The 18470-nt window shown below is 40.8% G+C and overlaps 1 protein-coding gene across 3 annotated transcripts in view; it reads right to left on the bottom strand.

The window, feature by feature from the left end:
* The window catches only part of MSI2 (musashi RNA binding protein 2), a 397445-nt gene extending 383580 nt beyond the window's left edge, over nt 1–13865 (bottom strand). Inside the window, exons 1-8 of one of the 3 annotated variants that reach the window (XM_032779390.2) lie at nt 13664–13865; nt 7570–7651; nt 7294–7394; nt 6826–6889; nt 6494–6534; nt 6039–6120; nt 5291–5375; nt 1245–1286 (exon numbers count right to left, since the gene is read on the bottom strand). In XM_032779390.2, coding sequence (XP_032635281.2) covers nt 1245–1286; nt 5291–5375; nt 6039–6120; nt 6494–6534; nt 6826–6889; nt 7294–7312 — 333 coding nt within the window. In that variant the 5' untranslated portion in view covers nt 7313–7394; nt 7570–7651; nt 13664–13865. Of the gene's footprint in view, nt 1–1244; nt 1287–5290; nt 5376–6038; nt 6121–6493; nt 6535–6825; nt 6890–6985; nt 7173–7293; nt 7395–7569; nt 7652–13663 lie in introns of those variants that run through there. The other 2 variants (XM_075074083.1, XM_032779380.2) reach the window with 2 other exon arrangements.
* Nucleotides 13866–18470: the final 4605 nt, after the last annotated feature.

Genomic DNA, 18470 nt, shown 5'->3' with positions numbered 1-18470 from the left:
TTGTTAAATTACAGAGTTTTTTTCTGGATGTGTCCTTTATACAGTATATAATGTTATAGCTTCATGCACTATTAAATTGCTTGCTCTCACGAGGAATTATGTTCAATAAAAATATTAAGTTTAACTTGTTTAGGCAGTCTCTCCCCATCCAGTTTCAACCACTATTCCCTTCTTGCCTGTGTCTACAACTTACTATTCTCCTCTCTTCACACACACATCCCCACACTTCTTAATGAAGGGGCAGTACCGTAACAGAATACAGAAGCAATCCAGGTTGATTTTAATATATATTAATGTTGTATAACAGTTGAATTAAGTTTTTGCAGTGGAGACAAAGCAAAAAAAAAAAAAGAAAAGAAAAGTTAACTGTAAAAACACTCTTTCAAACTCAGACTTCTAAAGTCAAGTTAACTGACTGCATACTGGAACTTGAAAAAACGTGTTTAGCAAAAGCGGTAGATCAGTTCTAAATATTAAGAACTGTTTCAATTCCAAAAACAGGTCCTCCAGCACCAATAGTACCAAGATATATTTCAGAGATAGCATGCAGATCAAAGCTTCTCTGCACATGGCTCAAGTGTCTGTCCCAACATGGAAACTGACCACATTATAACAAAGTATGCCCTAAAAGGAGCAGGTCACTTATCCAATAAGACTAGTAGGATAAAAAGACTTAAAGCTCTTTGTTCATCTTCTTGCAAAGGCATACCCAATGCTTATAAAAGTTCAGAGCCTCAGACCGATCAAGAACTCGCTACACATCACTTAATAGTGCTCAAACACAGCTCAAGAGTTATACAAAAGAAATCTCGCAAACCATGAGGGCAGAGATTTATTCCCCACCCATCAAAGTCAAGGAGTTCAAAGTTCAGCCTGAAACGAGCAAGAAACCCTGCACTTAAACCAAACACTCTTCATAAATACTGTAGCAAGATACGGTACAAAATACTGTAACAATTGTAAGTAACGCAGCAATGCTCTCCCATTACGATGAGAAAAAGCTAAGACTCCTTGAGACTGGCACAAATGACTGGGACTCCGCAAGGAGATAGTTAAACTGGAGACATGTAATGTCACACAAAGTAGCTCTCCTGTAGTTTCACAGCCATATGCTGATACCCTTAAGACGCCATGCGCTCCAGCTTTAAAAGCTTTCATTGCCAATTCCCTGTTTGAAACCTGAACTGCCTGGCAACAATGACTCTCTGTGTGCCTAAAATCCTATTATTGATCCTCCTACTTACCTTAGGCTGTGCTCGTCGGGGAAATGCAACTTTAGGGTCAATCTGAGGGAAAAGAAAGGGGAAAATCAACATGTTAATTTTTTTAAACCATTGAATTATTAATCCCTCATTTCTCAGGCTTAAAATTCAGCACACTGGAGCAACTCAGGAGCTAACAGACTATGGTCAGATTTAGAACGGGACTGAATTGATCTCATCTGTAAATGATCTATAGTGAATTCTATACCATAACTTACATGGTACACAAGATGCTCTGTACTACTTTTTGGGCTGGTGCCTCTCCAACAAGAGGTGGATGTTAAATATTATTGGCATATTCTGTAGATTTGTATAGGGATGGACTCCATTTTGGATCACAATCTTAATCTGCAAGTTTGTTCAAAAAGAAAACAAGAACTCCCCATCCCCCCAAAATAAAAAGATACAAAACACTGATCCAAATGATTTACTTTTAAATTATTAGAACTATCTTGTTAAAACAACTGCAAAGATTACTTTTTATAATTGAATTCCTAACTGATTTGCTTTATAGTTGCCATCAAAGGACACAGGTGGGCAATTAAAAAAAATGAAAAAGAAAAAAAAATCCATGAATGGTCCAAAAACAAAAAAAAAAAACAAAGAAACAAAACACGAGTGCTGAACCTAGAAGAAACCACATTCTTAGAAGATTTATGCAGACTTTCTATGAAGGAGCTAACTAAAGTAATCTTAAAGGGAAAGCTGACCGCCACAGAAATAAAAAAACACAACAACAACAAAAACAAACCACCACCTTGTTTCATCCCTTGATACCTTACTTTTAGATGCAGGATTTACTGTCTGTTTGACTTCATAAGTTTAAAAAAAAGCATGTCCCCAGTTCTCTGACAATTTTAAAGCAACTTAAAAATGAGACAGTTTTAAATTACAACTGTTTCCTGCCATTCAAGGTGTTAAACCCAAAAATACATACCACCAGATTCATGGCTTGTTTTAAACAGAATAATGCTTCAAATTGCTATCTTTAAAGGAAAAAAAAACACACTAATGAAAAGTCTATATGCTGTTGAATTTCCTCCTCTTTCAGCAGCATTTGCTCATAAGCAAATCCTTAATAAAAAGTTTTGAAAAATGGATAATTTAAAGGGAAAAACCGTGTGTATAACTGCAGTAACATTTAATAGCTTCCAGTGTTACTTTTTTTATACCAAATTTAAATCCTGGCTTTGTTAAAGGATATTTTGAAATAGAAACTATTTTAAGGGAATATTAATTTAAGATTATTTTGTGAACGAGGAGTTGAAGTTTTTTTAAACTAATGCTACAAGGAGATGTTGCTTATGGTGACGTCACTGACAGGTAACCCACCAGGTCACTATGTATCCGTAATTTTATTCAGCTAAAACGTCAAAATTGTAAATGGTACAATCATTTAATACTCAATTGATAAATTAATTTGTCTGTTTTATATTGAAGTGTTTTTTTCTTTTTAACATATACCTGAGAAATGAGTGATTACGTGCCAATTTATTGTTAAAAAAAAAATTATTAAAAAGTCAAATCCTTTATCTAGAAAGCTAACCTTTTTCACAGAGATTATTATCTACAAATATATTCAGCACTGACTAGGTACTTGTCTACCAGGGAAATACAACAGGTGTGGATTTTTCATTGAGATACCTGAAGGCAGAAACAACTATGCACATTTCTGTATCGGCCTCCATAGTTATATTGTTTGCTTTTAAAAACAAGTTACCAATAAGAGAAAGATAATTAAATAGACTCCAATCACACCACAACGGTATTATTGTAAAGTTTGGCACCAGCAAAAAGTTGCATCAGACATCAAATTCTGAAACATAATACTCAGTTTACAGAGGCCAGACCTCAAAGCAAAGGGTCTTTACACCACAATGAAAATATTAGGTTCAAATAACTTAATTTTTCTCATTGGAAAACTTTTGATTAAATGTCATTAGCGTGTTTAAGGGAACACACGATCAGCATGGCAAATCCGTACCTTTTGCACATCCCTGTCAACTATTGAAACAACCAGCAAAACAAAGCAAAAACTTCTACCAAAAAAAATGTTAGTTAGATACAATTCTACTTACTGTATCTACAAGTCCTCTAGGAAATTACTATAATACTATTTCTGATATGAATGGACATTACCTAAACAAAGCTTTTAACGTAACTGTAAACAACAGCGCCGTTTCCATGCCAATACCCAACCGATCTGATCTGCCTCCTGTGCTGAACGTTGAAACAGAGTCAAATGCTATGTTAAACTAAAGAACAGTTACGATCATATGTCTACAAATAAATGGCTGAGTGAGAACTTGATTGGTTTTACTTTTTGATATATGCTGTTGTTGTCATGGGTGGGTTCTGTTTGTTTAAGTAGAATCAATCACTGCAGCATAATCAAATCTGATGTAAGTTTATTTTTGTCTATTTCTTTGCCCTTCCACTGTCCATGAGCAAATTAAATACATTCCAGTGCTTGAACTGTGATGCAAGGCTAAGGGAAGGAGATAAAAAAATCATCAATAATAATTTTGGGGGAGCTTCTAGGTTACTGGGGTTTTTTAATCAAGTTCAAGAAATTTTGCCTGTCTTATCTTTTATCGAAACTTATTCTTTTTGTTAAAAAAATTTATATTGAATACAGTTGTACAGCAGAAATCTGATGAGAGTTTAATCTCAGAGTTCAGTTGAATCAGTTATCTTGCCATATCTGATTAAACCTAAAATCAAATTATTAAGGAATGTGAAAGCATTAGCTACGTGTTCAGACAAGCCCAGCAGAATTTGCTGGGCAAATTAAAACACTACATTCCATCTGCTTCTGTAGGGTTATTTTTTAAAATGTAAGTTTAAAAAAAAAATGAAAATATCATGCACTCATGTCGGGTTCAGTTCTTCTGTTCTTTATTTAGCTATATTCATCACAAAATAAGTCTTAACGACATTAAAAAATAATCCCACCAACCATCAATGCTCATGTTGAAAGAAAACATTTAAGATCCAAAACATCTACTGTAAAAGACAGTTATGAATAACAAAAACACTTGACACATTTAGCAGATGTTCTGCCAGGCAATTAAACCAATAAGATTCTTCCCTTCCTAAAATTCTGTCCCTTTCAGACAGCACTATACCAAAAGCAATAATGACCTTTACTAGTGTCCTTTTTTCTAAGTTTGCTGAGGCTTATAATTGAAACAAAGTAACAAGCCCCAAACTCCACTTTTTGGCATGGCACTGAAAGAAGAATTAAAAGCAGGGCCTATCTGCATAAATACGAAATGTCCACTGCCAGACCCAATACTGAAAATGCAATACGTGGGGCAAATCATTTCACGTAAAAAAAAAAAAAAAAATAGCAAAAAATAAATTGGCTGAATCTCTTGAGCATTTTCCTGCATGATCCACTGGGGACTTATTACAGTGAAAAGCTTTGCAGAAATAATCTATTGTTTGTGTTTCTTCCAAAGAGCCCAAAACGTTTTACCACATAAACTTGTAAGTCTCACAACACCCTCCTCCCCCCTCCCTCCAAAAAAAACTACTCTGAGAGAGGCGAGATTGGAAGAACTTCAGAAATGTGTGTCATTCAAGTGTAAATCATCAACTTCTAGGATAAAATGTAAAAAATAAAGAAAAAAAAGTTCCTACCAAGAGTGGCCTCTATTTTACTTATTCACCCTTCCTCTACTCCCTCCTCTCCCCAAAAAAAGAGTTAGTTTTTTACCCTATGATATTGTTAATTTCATTGTGAGGCTGGAAGATCATAATCTCGATTTGTAGTTATGGTAAACAAGAGATTTTTTTTAAAAAGTGACAGCTTTTCATAGTTAAAAGTGAAATCTGAAAAATCATCAGAATGAACATCTAGCTCAGGGACGGTTTTATGTTGAGTTTAAACAAAAAAACAAACAAAAAAACTGCAGCTCCAGCAAACCAAACAAAAAGGACACTGTCCCTTTAAATAAGCCTGTCACAGTCATAACATTGCAGGAAATAAAGGACACATTAAAACAACAACGCACATCACATACCGTCTTGGAATCTAATTCATGATGGGGCTGAGCTAATACTTTATCTACACTTGCCGGATCAGCAAACGTAACGAAACCGAAGCCTCTGAAATGAGACAAAGAACAAGGTGGGGGGGGGAAGGAACATAAGAGCTAGACAAAAAAAAAAAAAAAAAAAAAAAAAAAAAAAAAAAAAAAAAAAACAAAAATAAAAATAAAAATAAAGAAGAGTTTCTTCCTTTCCCCATCTGCCCACTTCCCCTGAAAACATCTCAGGTGCAGGAGGGAGGAGATAATCTAGGTCTCTCCAATCGCACCTCCCTGTCACCTTTCAACCCTCTCTTCATGCTTTGTTTTATACTGGAGCACACAGGACTGGGGTGTTGAGATCACCGTCTTAGAGAGAGAGGGGAACCAAAGATACTTTAAAAAAAAAAACAAAAAAAACACATACGCAACTGTCTGCGAAGTACACAGTAAAAATAGGTATGTGTGTGTTCTATTTGGAGTACTCCATAATTAATCAAAAGATGAAAGGGCAATTAAAATGACAGTGAAAAAAGGGGGGGGAAATCAGATAAACAGGTCACAATCAATAGTCTCCAGCATTTTGTTTAGGGGATGGGAAAGTTTATAAAAAAATCATTTTCAACTAAAAACGTATAGACATATTCCTAGGTACTTCTGCACAGACAATACACACACACACACACAACTTTAAAACTTTGATTGTAAAACAAATTAAATTAAAAAGAGGAGAAGGATTTACCTGGAACGTTTTGTGGTAGGGTCCCTCATGACCATACATTCTCTAATTTCTCCAAATTTGCTAAAATAGTCTCTAAGGCTATCTGTAGAGAGAGAAGGAAAGAGGGAGAGAGAGAGAGAGAGAGAGAGAAAGAGGGAGGAGAGAAGAGAAATAAAAGCAAATGCAATTCTGATCACTCAAGGAGTTTTAATTTGTGGTGGGATGGATGGGGGGGTGTTTTGCGTTTCTTTTTAAAGGCGCGCGCGCACGCACAATTTAAGGTCGAATAGAGGACTCGACAAAGGCTTTGCTATTGGGTGGGGGGGAATACAGATCTACAACCTTGTTCAGGAGAAGTGTGTGTTGTGGGGGGGGACCCCAACGGCGAGAGGTAACTGCACTGGGATAACAAAGAGCAATGAAGCAGCCAGGGGTGAGGATGGTGGGCCCCCACACACACACACCCTGTCCCTTACCTGGTGAGGTTTGCCAGCTCAGGCCTCCAATAAACATTTTACTGGAAGAAGAAAACAGAACAGAGTTAAGCACAGATGTCAGATCGGCCATTTTGACGTGTAACTTACAAAAGCTGAAAGGAAGAGAGAGTGAGAGAGCGCGCCGGGGGGAAGAGAGGAGGTGGGGAAGAAGGGAGGAGAGGAGGGGGCAGTTCAGTGCAACCCACCCAAGGTGAGCAACTCAGGGACACGGGGGCACCGCATGGCTCTGCCTTCGGGCTCTCTTATCCCCCCCCCCCCCGGCCAAGGAAAGCATATCAAGTGGGAATGGGGGGCAGGGGAGGTAAACTTACCCAGGGTCGTGTTGGGAGTCGTTTGGGCTTCCAGAGGTAGCTTGGCTCCCATCTGCCTCCATGTCTGCAAAAACCCACAGTGATCCTGAGCAGCGCAGAGCGAAAGCCCCTGAAGAAACCCCCGCCACCCTCCCCCCCCCTTTTTTTTTTCTTCTCCTACCAGAGAATATTACTGGAGAGAGGAGCCGGGGAAGCAGCCAGATCCGTCACACGTGGGATCAGCTTAGCTCAGCTCCTTCCCTCCCCCCCCATCTACCATCCTCTCCTCCCTCCATCTCCTGCTCCCTCCTCCTTCTCTTCCCTCCCTCCCCCGAACGCACGTGGGGCGGAGTTCTAGAACGTAATGTAACCCATTCGGAGTACGTCATCAGTCTCAGCACTGCCCCTCTTCCCTCCCACCCTCAATTGCTCACACACCCTTTGACCGTGACCTGGATCCTTCAGCTGCCTCCTCCCAGAACTGCTAACCTCGCTCGGCTGTAGGCATGGTCCATCTATGCCTAGGAGCCGGCTGCCTGCAAAGGGGGAGGGAAGAAATACAGGAGGAGCAGCTGCCATCGTCTTGAAGTCTACAGTAAATAAGAACAACCTTGCAACTAAAGCAACCTGTCTTCCAGCCTTTGCTAATCAGAGTGACATCCCCCCCCCAAAAAATGATGCAAGGGTGTCTATTATGAAACATTTTAAAAGAAGGGGATAGTCCACACACACCCAAATGACAAATAAGATTTATAAATAGCTTACTGTAACAAGATCTTCCAAAGCAAGTGTCCTGTCTTTGCATCAGTTCATGCAGCACCTAGCACAATGGGTCCCATTCTGACAGCTAATGAAATAGAAACAACACGTCATCATCATCTTTGTCACTTTAAATTACTCCCCAAAGGCTTAATGTTGGAGTCTGTTCTCAGTCAAAATCTCCATCTGCTACAGTGCCAGTTTTGCTTGCAGCTGCAAGATCAGACTCCCCCAAAATGAGGGAGGAGACGTGGATGCAGGCTTTCTGCTCTTGCCTGCATCGCCCTTTCTATTCCCTCCTTTAACAAAGAATTTTACTGGCCTGAAGGAAATAATTGGGTAAGGAGGGGGACACTTCACTTAAAAAGAAAAAAAGTTTGTGACCTATTAAAATAAATTAGATTTAATTGTCAAGTGAGAAGATGTGAATCAGAATACGTAGTGCCGAACATGTGTATGCAACCTACAGCCCCAGTCTGTTCACAGTACCAATGTTAAGCACATGTGTTTGCAGAATCAGGGTCTTCCTGCTAAATACACACACACATGCAGAGCTAGTTTCTAACTTCTTTAAAGCAGGACTCTGCATGGAATTCACAAATCCAAAGGAAGCATCATCCAGTGATTAAATCACAAGGCTGCAAGTCTGGAGGTCTGGGTTCTTTTCCGTAATCTACCACTGTCTCACTGCATGATCTTGGGCAAGCTGTTTGACCTCTCTGTGCTCAGCTTCCTACCCTGAAGATGGGGATAACGACAACTACCTCAAAAGGTATCCTGTGCACCCTAATTCAGATCTTTATTCAGGCAAACCCACTTGTGTCTCATTGTGCCCAGATGTTACACAATGTGTTTGTAAAGCACTTTGACAAACTCAGATGGAAAATGCTCTAGAAATGCCAGCTATTATCATAATTATATAAGGTTAAAGCAATCAGTTCCATCTAAAGTGAGAACAGTGTAGAATGAACACAGGCTGTGTGCATCCCACGAAGTGGGTATTCACCCACAAAAGCTCATGCTCCAATACGTCTTGTTAGTCTATAAGGTGCCACAGGACTCTTTGCTGCTTTTACAGATCCAGACTGACATGGCTACCCCTCTGATACTTGACACTGATTCTGGGCACAGCGTAACTGAAAATCAGAAGACACATTTTAAAATATACACCTGTGAGTAGGCAAATTTTTAGATGTTTTGTTAGCAATTATTTAGTAACTATTTTTAAAAATATGCATAATGTTTCTACCAAGTTTCACCTAGAGATACTTGAGATGCTTTCTCACTGAAGAAACAGAAGCCCTGATCCTGCAAAGACACCTGAATATGCTTAACTGTACACGTTGTGAATAGTCTTTTTGACTCACTAAGAGTGTGTTTATTTAAGCATGAGCCTTTGCAGTATCAGGACCCAAAATTCACATTGATAGTGTTTCTTTAATGCAGCAATCTTTGTATTGTGATACTGACTCCTTTAAAAAAAAAAACAACTTCTAATACACAGCCTTTATATGGTACAATATGTCCTGAATTTTGTACAATATAAATTCTCTCTTAAAATATATTTGTACCACTGTTTTTCTGCTCTCCTGTTGATATTTATAAGGGTCTTTACAGCAAGGGAAAATGGGGGGAGGAAGGGCTGACAGCAACAACTTTAAGTTGCCATTGTGTGAGATAGGAATTGAAATGGACTATCAGCAAAACAAAGAAACTGAAACACAGAGAGTTGTCAAATGCACAAAGTAAAGCGGGGGCAGGGAGGAAAAAAGGAAATATCCTTTTCTCTCTAAGCCTCTTTCAGATTTTAGATATTCTTCATAATAATCACAGGGAAATTACCAGACAGAAACATGATTCTCAAGATGACATTGCCCCTTTAATCTTTTTTACCATGATGCAAAATTTTAAAGGGACACTGTCTGTCAAGATAAAAATCCTGGGACAAATTCTGCACTCAGACATAAGTAACTCTAATGAAGCCAGTCATAACTAAGAAAATAATTTGGACTCGTGTATTTAAAAAGTATCTTACCTGTGTTACCAGTAATATCATAGAGCATCAAAAGTAAAATTATTTGTAAAATATAGTGTATATCTGAGCTGCTTGTTTTACTCAACTTGGGTGATTTAATAGATGGGTCAGTTTCACTCTGTCAATAGTAATTTTTTTGTCTGGTTCTCCTGCACTGGTACAGCACTTTTGTATTTAGGTTTCCAGCTACAAATATGTCTAATGGTTAAGCAAGCCCCTATTCCCTTTGAAGGGAACAGGAGCAAGGAGCGTTTTTCATCTTCAAAGTGCTTTACAAAACTCTAAAAACTAGAATGTCTGGTAGGTGGGGAAAAACTATGTAGGGGACAGAAAAGTATCCTGGTATTTCTACTCTATTGTCTCATCAGTTGCGAGTTTTGTCCGACATGGGACTGGCAGAGGGGTAGATGCACTAAGGCCAGGAAGTAGAGGAGTTATGACTCTGCTCTGTGGTTTTGTTGTGAGCCAGGGGACACACTGTAGGTAGGCTGAGTGGTGGCACTTATCTCTCCACAACTGAATGATCACTTTATTTTAGAGACCAAATCGCTCATGTCCACCGGTCCTCTCATTAGTCTTTCTCAAAACACCATCCTCCGATGTTAGTGACCTCGAAAATCACTGTTCAATGAGGAAGCCTGGTTTATGCTGGATAGAATATTGAGCTAGGAGTTAGAAAATCTGAGTTCTCCTCCCAACTCTGCTCCATAGCCCCAGGCAAGATCACGTCGCCTCTCTGTGCCTCACCTAACCACAATGGTCAAATGCAGATGTTGATATGTACCCTCCTTTGTAAAACACTAAAGAGCTACAATGAAAAGCGCTAGCTAAAAGCCATTCTCCCTTTTCTAAGCAAGCCAAAGCCAATCTCCAGTGCCACCCGGCAGCTGCCTGGCTCTTTGTCAGTCAGGGTTCTCACCAGGGCATGGTACAGTGACACCACTTGTTGCTCTGGTACCTGAATGCTATAGATGAGGGACAAATACATCCATACTCTTTGGACCGCTCAGAGGCATTTGAAACCACTGTTCCAAGAAAAGGGGGCAGTGAATGGAAATGCCCTGAAATGGTTCGATATCCCCTCTTTGACTGAACCTGAAGGGTTGTTCCCAGCAACCGTCCTTCCATCTCCAGACATTCCTCAGCTAGAGTCCCAGAAGGCTCATGTTGTTCATTGTCTCTATAGACAGCCATACCCAAGCCACACCAAAACGGCTCATGGTGACAAGTCCAAATTCTTAACCAGTTCATATGGTAGACAGGTATCAAATAAAGGAAGATATTTTCAAAGACTAGGTATGAAATTCCCACTGAAAGTCAATGGGATCTGGGCACCTGAATCTGCCCCTAAACTGCCTGTCTCATTATCTGAAGTGTAATCCACGTCAGTTACAAAGGAATAGTCTCCCAGTTTCCCTTTGTGCATACAATTTTGCATAATTTCTTCATGATATTACTGCACGCTCAGACGAAGCCACAGACATTTGTATTTCCAATATCACCAAACATTATTACAACCGTCACATTAATTTCCTGTCTGTTTGCAGAAGACTTCCACCACCCACCCACCCCCCGTTACAGGGCTCAACACCGGGGTAATGGGCTGAAATTCTAAGGCCTGTGTTATACAAGAAGTTAGAATAGATGATCAGATGGTCCCTTCTGGCCTTAAAATCTATGAATCCATAATTTTTTCCTCTCTTCCCTCTTGCGGCTGGGTCTACACACATTTTTAGAGTTGGTAGAACACCCGTAAGGAGTATGATTTTTACACTTTCATAATTATATCAGTACAACCCTGTTCACGTTAAGAGTTGAATCAGTATAAAAGTACCTTATTTTAGTATATAGGTTATTCTCCTTCCCACACGGGAATAGCTATTACAGTGACATAATTACCTTTAGAGCTGTGTAACTGTGTCCACACTTGGGAGTTGCACTGCTTTAAGTATTCCATTATGGTGAAAGCGATACAACTTGTGTGTGTAGCCCAGGCCTAAGATGATAAAATGTCTAGATAAGGAAATCACTGACACGGACACGGGTTTCTATTCTGCATTACACAGTCAAGCAAAACTCCCACTGACGTTAAAGAATTGCAATACAATGCCAGCTAGGAAAACTGCAGAACTGGGACCGTAGTGCCACCGAGACAAATTCTGCCCATATTTACACCACATTAAAGCTCGAATCATTCTACAAAAGTGAATGGTGTTACTCCAGATTTACACCTGTGTAAATTGGAGCAGAACCTGCTCTGTGTGCACAAAATGAGTAGCTTACATACCCAGACGATGGAAGACAGGGAGATCACAGCAGGGACAGCATATAACACCCTCCTTATAGTTAAGTCATCCCTCGCCTCCATTTTAGGTTATACCCATACCACTCCCAACATTCCTGGGAACAAATTCAGCACTGCAGTGATATGGTGCGTATTAACTACAAATGCAAATTCAAAGAGTTCAATTTGGTTCCCACAGAATACCAGTCCAGTACCAGTTACACCTATTTTCCACACCACATTGGTGCAGGTGACTCCTCTGTGCCTCTTGTACTCATTTCCTGACCAGGTTTCACCCTGGATGTGTAAGGTACATCACTACTTACATCACCACTCACTTTGCCAAATTTTGTCCTGCCCTATGGCCTTTCACAAAACACACTGACATCAGCCAGAGAAGAATTTGGCCCAGAAGGTGATGAACGAATGTGTGTGTACAAAGACCACTGCCCTCTACTAGACGTACTCATGTGCGCACTGGCGACCTGTACTGGCTGACCTAATCAAGCTGCTCCTTTGCTCAGCTGATGAGTCCTAAACTGCTACAGCTGACAGGCACATTAGCTCTAATCCTCATATTGGTTGTACATGGTGAAGTGGCAGCCATGGTGCTTGTATGTATGCAGCCCAGGGTTGCTGTAACAGCACTTATGACGGTGGCTGAATGAACTCACCCAAGAGAAGAAGGAAGAGCTAGATAAATCGCATGTTGAAAGATGGAATTCAAAGAAGCCATAAATGTGGGTGTCCATGCAACTATGCAAACACTAAACTGAGCCCTGTAATAATAGAGAGAGTTCAATGGGGAGTCGACTGTAACACATGGCTAATGACGAAATTTAGACTAGAAATTGGATGGGGGTGGAGGAGATGCAGTATTTGAATAAACAAGTAAAAACATCCCCCCAGTTGGGGAAAAAGGAAGATGCCTCCTCTTCCTGTACTCAGAACAAGATACAGTGCAAACAAATACAGAAAAGTTAAAAACAAACATCACACAATTCATCCCAATGCTTATTCTTCTTTAATTGACAGCATGCAATGGTAATAGCACTAGCCAGGGTCATGGGAAACCAAAGTTTAATTCCCTGCTCTGCCACAGAGTGCTTATTTGTCCTTGGCCAGGTCACTTAACCTCTCTGTGCCTCAGTTCCCAATCCAATAGCTGGAAACTAAAACCAGAAAAATTTAAATTGGAAATAAGGAAAAAAATTAATACTGAGGGGTGATTAGCCATGGACCAAGCTACCAAAGGAAGTGGTGGATTCTCCATCACTTGATACCTTCAAGTCAAGACTGGATACCTTTCTTGATAGCTCAACACGGGCTCACTGGGTGAAATGTAATGGCCTGTGATATATTACTGAAGATCAAACTAGATTCTTGGGCTCCCTTGTGGCTTTAAAATCTATTAATTTATGATGGCCCCAGATGGGGTTAGAAAGCAGCAAAGAGGACGGTAGTGTTTTACATAGGGATACATGACTACATAAGGTGCTGGGCAAAGGAAACTCAGATCTCCAATGTACCTGAAAAGCAGACTAAATGGGCTCTGAGGTATAAAGGATGTTGCCTCCTGCAAGACCACAGCCACTTACCCCCTGGCAGGTGTATTTTAAAGCAAACTCTTATCTCCTTAATTTGGAAAGTTAAAATGCACAACACTGGGCCAGGATTCTTCCCAGTCCCGAAGCACGTGCTGCCATGCCCAGTCTCTTGGGAAGAGGTTTATTTTCTTAACAGAAGACAGAAAACAGAAAAACAGTTAACTCCGTCCTTACTTTCAGGTTTCTGCTCTCCCTTCTCAGGGGCCTCTGGCAAGTTCCCAGTTCTGACCAGCTCTGTTCCCTCTCTGTCTCGCTAGGCACCCTTGCTCCAGAGAACCCACCACAGGAGTTAGCTCCACTCCAGTAAAACTTTCCTTCATCAGGGCACAGCCTCTCTCACTAAACTCCTCCTCCCACTACCCCCTAGCAGGCCTTTACAGGCCCAGGAGTAGCCCAGCCCTCTTTAATTGGCTAGAGTGGACACACCTACTCTGGGTCAGGGCTGAGTCTATCCAGAGGGCCCAGCTACCATGTGATACTGTGTCTCAATACTGTTACATACCAGCGAAATTAACATGTCTGTTTTATCTACCCAACACACTATATTCAATATGGCTTTTTTCTCCATCACTGGATCTGTGTTTGGTTGATTAGTTATTCATGTTTAATCTGAAATGACAAGTGCTGTAGTTCAGAGGAATGATTGTGTACGGTTTAAAAACTTTTTTGTTTGTTTTTCTTGGGTGGTGTTTTGTTTTTAATGGGGGAAAACAACAGGGCAGTAAAATGTTAGGATTATTTTCAGAAGTTAAGAGCTCCTCTGCTCTCTAGGTTGCAGTCAAGGTGCACCAACATCTCTCTGCCTTAGCGACACCGGATCTGGGTGTACAGAGCTGGGCAGGAGGAAGCATTTAGAGCAGGAGTCAGGACTCCTGGGTTTTATTCCTAAATCTTCCATTGACTTGCTGCATGACCTTAAAAAAAGCCACTTCACCTCTCTGCACCTCCATGTCCCAGATAGGGAGAACAATACTCATCTACCTCAGAGGGATGTTTTGAGGGTTGTTAATTGATTAAGATCTTACAGGCCTTATAACTTACACAACTGTTCTTACAGACTATTTAAACACAGTTGTGGCCCAGAGCGGTTCTAACAGCCTTTGGTCAGCCAGCGCTGAGGAGGCTAACCTATGGTATGAGCAGGTTCAAATGAGATGAGATCTAACCTGTGCCAGAATACTGTGATCCCTGTTCTCCAACCATCCTGTGTTAGAATCGGTTTCATCACAATCACATTTAAGCTATACTTGTGCGCAGTTCAGCTGTAAAGCCCGTCTGGAAAGGCCCACTCCGATACCAATAGTATAGTGCAGGGGCATGTGCAAGAATTTAAATTTGACCACTTTTCAAGGGGCATGTTCTGTGCTCTGCCACTTGCTCCACCCCCATCGCAGCCCCGGGGCTGGAGGAGTTCTGTGCTCCCAATGATTATTGGAGGGGAGGTCATGCCCCCGCCCCCCCCTTGTGCACACCCCTGGTATAGCATTATCATGTTGTTACATGTGAATACAATACAGAAGATTAATCATGCTTGTCCTACAGTTTGCACAAGACTGGAAAGAAATGTTACATATCTGAAGGAATGAGGCAAGATCATGTTATCTAAACCCCCCAACTTTTGATGTAGCCACAGCCCCCTCCCCCAGCAGCACCTGCCTCCCCTGGAGCTAAGCAGCACCCCCCACTGAAATGACACTTTGTTTCACAGTCCAATCCCCCAGCCTCCTCTCTCAAACGGCACCCTCCCTGCAACCCAGCTAACGGTGAGAGGGTTGCCTCTTTAGCAATGTGTTTTGTTCTCATCTCCATGGACTTTTAATGTTCAGATTAAAAAAAAAAAAAAATCAGACTCACAATGGACTTCAGGACAAAAAATCTAACAAACTGTGGAGTTGGGATGCCTGCTCAATGGTCATATTCTCCCTAGCTACCCTAAGACAAAAGCTGGAGCATTGAATCCAATGACGAGGAAAGTTCCTGCCATTGACACAAACCAAACCCTGCATCTGAGCAGGGCTAAACTTTGGGAAGATTTACATCCGAGTATCTATTACATGTCTCTCATCACCTCATTATCTGAGCCCCTTTAATGGATTTTGGCCTCACATATCCCTGTGACTCCTGGAAGAGTCATCTCCATTTTACAGAGGGGGGAACCGAGACACAGACTAGATTAAGGGTAAAATCCATAAAAGCACCCAAGTGACCTAGGAGCCAAAGTCCCATTGGCAGGCAATGGCTTCTAAATGCTTAAATCATTTTTGAAAGTGGGACTTAGGTGCTCCTGAAAATGTTGCCCTAAATGACTTGCCCAAGGTCACACACAAAGTCTGTAGCTGAGCTGGGAACAGCCCCCAGGACTCCTGAGTTCTAGTTCAGTGCCCTATCCACTAGATCAGGGGTTGACAACCTTTCAGAGGTGGTGTGCCAAATCTTCATTTATTCGCTCTCATTTTAGGTTTTGCATGCCAGTAAAAAATGTTAACGTTTTTAGAAAGTCTCTTTCTATAAGTCTATAATATAACTAAACTATTGTTGTATGCAAAGTAAATAAGGTTTTTTAAATGTTTAAGAAGCTTCATTTAAAATTAAATTAAAATGCAGAGCCTCCCGGACCGGTGGCCAGGACCCAGGCAGTGTGAGTGCCACTGAAAATCAATTCCCGTGCCGCCTTCAGCACGCATGGCATAGGTTGCCTACCCCTGCATTAGATCAACCTATTGTATCCACAGTCACATCTGCTGTTTGCTGTTCAAACGAATCTAACTGTAACTGCCTGGAGAGTGAGACTTCATCTTTCTGGTGCAAGAGTCATAAAGAAATCTGCATTTATGTTTTGTATGCTATATAAATTCAACATTGTAATAAAAAGAGGTCTAAATCTTTACTGAATAATTCATTTTCGTGCATAAGAAAGCAATAAGGACTTCCATTATGTTCCATCTCTCACTTAGTAAGTTCTTGAGATTGATTGGCTGGTGGCTTTCAGAAATCCCTGATCACCAACATTGAGCTGTGGACTGCCTTGCCTATTCTCAGGCGCAGTTTCACCCCACAAATATTATTTAGCTAGCATCAGTGAGGAACAACAGATCGAGGAGCTCCAGAGAAATCAAAGATCTTTTAAAACAAGCAGTTTATTATTCTGAAAATTGGACTTGTTGATGGAACACCTCTGGTGTCACCGCCAGTGTTTACTATCTGCCTAAGCACAGCATGAGATGAGCTTTGCCAAGTGTTTCAAGGCAGATGCAGTATTCAGAGTGTCATGGTTCGGGGCAGCGGTTATAGAGCCCTTGATGATGGTTTGTAGACAGCTGTCTGGTTGCACAGGGCAAGATTTTCAAAACTGCTCAGGACTAGGATTTCAAGTGCTCAGCACCCAACAGTGAAAGTACGGGCAGATTTTCAGAGGAGCTAAGAGTTCAATGTGCACTTAATGCATTGGTCTCTTCTGAATCTCTCAACCCAATTGTGAGTCCTGAGCACTTTTAAAAATCTTCCCAGGTTGCTGGTTCTTGTCCTTATTTCCAGCTGCTAAATCACATTAAAAGATATTACAAGTACCATCAATTCTAATTCCAATGGGATTTACATCAACATAGCTGAGAGCAGAATCTGGCCCTAATTGAGTTGGGACGATTGTATATCCAGCTTTCCCATGTGAATTTGAAAAGAACTCCCTGGATTTGGTAGCAGATAACAAGGAGGTAATTGCAGAATATACAGACCAGATCCACAGGTGTAAAAAACTGACACAGAGCCATGGACTTCAATGGAGCCATACTGACTGACATTTGCTGAGGATCTGGCCCTGGTTTTTTTTATTTGAACATTGAAGTTTGTCCTAATAGAAGGTTTGAGATCATCGATGTTGGAAGATTTCAGAATACGCCTAATGGATACTTTATTTTGACCTTATTAAAAGTCAGAATTTTTGTTCTAATTGAGAAAACAGCACTTTCAACTGTTTAAAAAAGAAGACTAAAACAAACAGTCTCAGGACCATCTCTTAGAAGATAAGGGGGAAAAAGCCCTGTGAGGAAAGATTTCAAAGCCTGCTTTGTTTTCATGGGCTTTGAAATCAACAGACAGCCCTGGTAATTTTGTTTTTCAGAACTACAGTGCATAATTCTATTGATTACTTTCAGGCAATTCTATATTTAAAAAAAACAACCCTTTAAACAAATCCTCCTGCTTTCCTCAAATGTGTCATTTCTCCTCCGGGTAGGATTTTAGGATTCAGATCAATGAAATTAAAAAACCACGGGGAAGGAAGGGTTGTTTGTTTTACTGTATTGCTTCTCAGATCTTGTCATTTGATTGGTTCAGGTGACCATCTCACAGGCATATATGTTCAATCTTCTGGAGGATTTCAGGAAGTTTTTTGTTGTTTACAGGGCCAGTTTACACCAGATGAAGATCTAGCCCCTTATATTACTTTGAGAAGTTACTGACTAAACTGAGAGGACCGGAGCTTCCTTTGCCTTGCACCTGGTGAAGAGAGCTGACCTACCTGAGCGTAAAGTGCTGTCGTTCCAATTTGGCACAGTTGTATGCCCACCTCGCACCAGTGGAAATGACTACAGAAGGTGCAGTGCATGTGTATGATGTTGTGGTTAGACAGAGCCCTGGACACTACACCTTTGCTTCTTAAAATCTTTCCACTGCTACTACCAATAGTGCAGCACTAAGATGGCAAATGGAGACACGGTGCTGGTATTATGAGGCAGTGTTGTGTAGCATACAGAGCACTAGCCTGAGAATCAGAAGACCTGGCTCCTGTTCCCAGGTCTGCCATTGGCCTGTGTGACCTTGAGTGAGTTTAGGTAAATCACTTACCCTCCCCAGGCCTCAGTTTCCCCATCTATAAAATGGGGATGACGATACTGACGTCCTTCATACAGCACATTGAGGATCAGCTGGTGAAAAGCACTATATAAGAACTAGATGTTATTGTTGTTATTATTTTAATCAATAT

Source organism: Chelonoidis abingdonii, chromosome 20, assembly GCF_003597395.2.
Source record: "Chelonoidis abingdonii isolate Lonesome George chromosome 20, CheloAbing_2.0, whole genome shotgun sequence".
NCBI classification, from domain to species: domain Eukaryota; kingdom Metazoa; phylum Chordata; order Testudines; family Testudinidae; genus Chelonoidis; species Chelonoidis abingdonii.
This window is presented reverse-complemented; position numbering and strand designations above follow the sequence as displayed.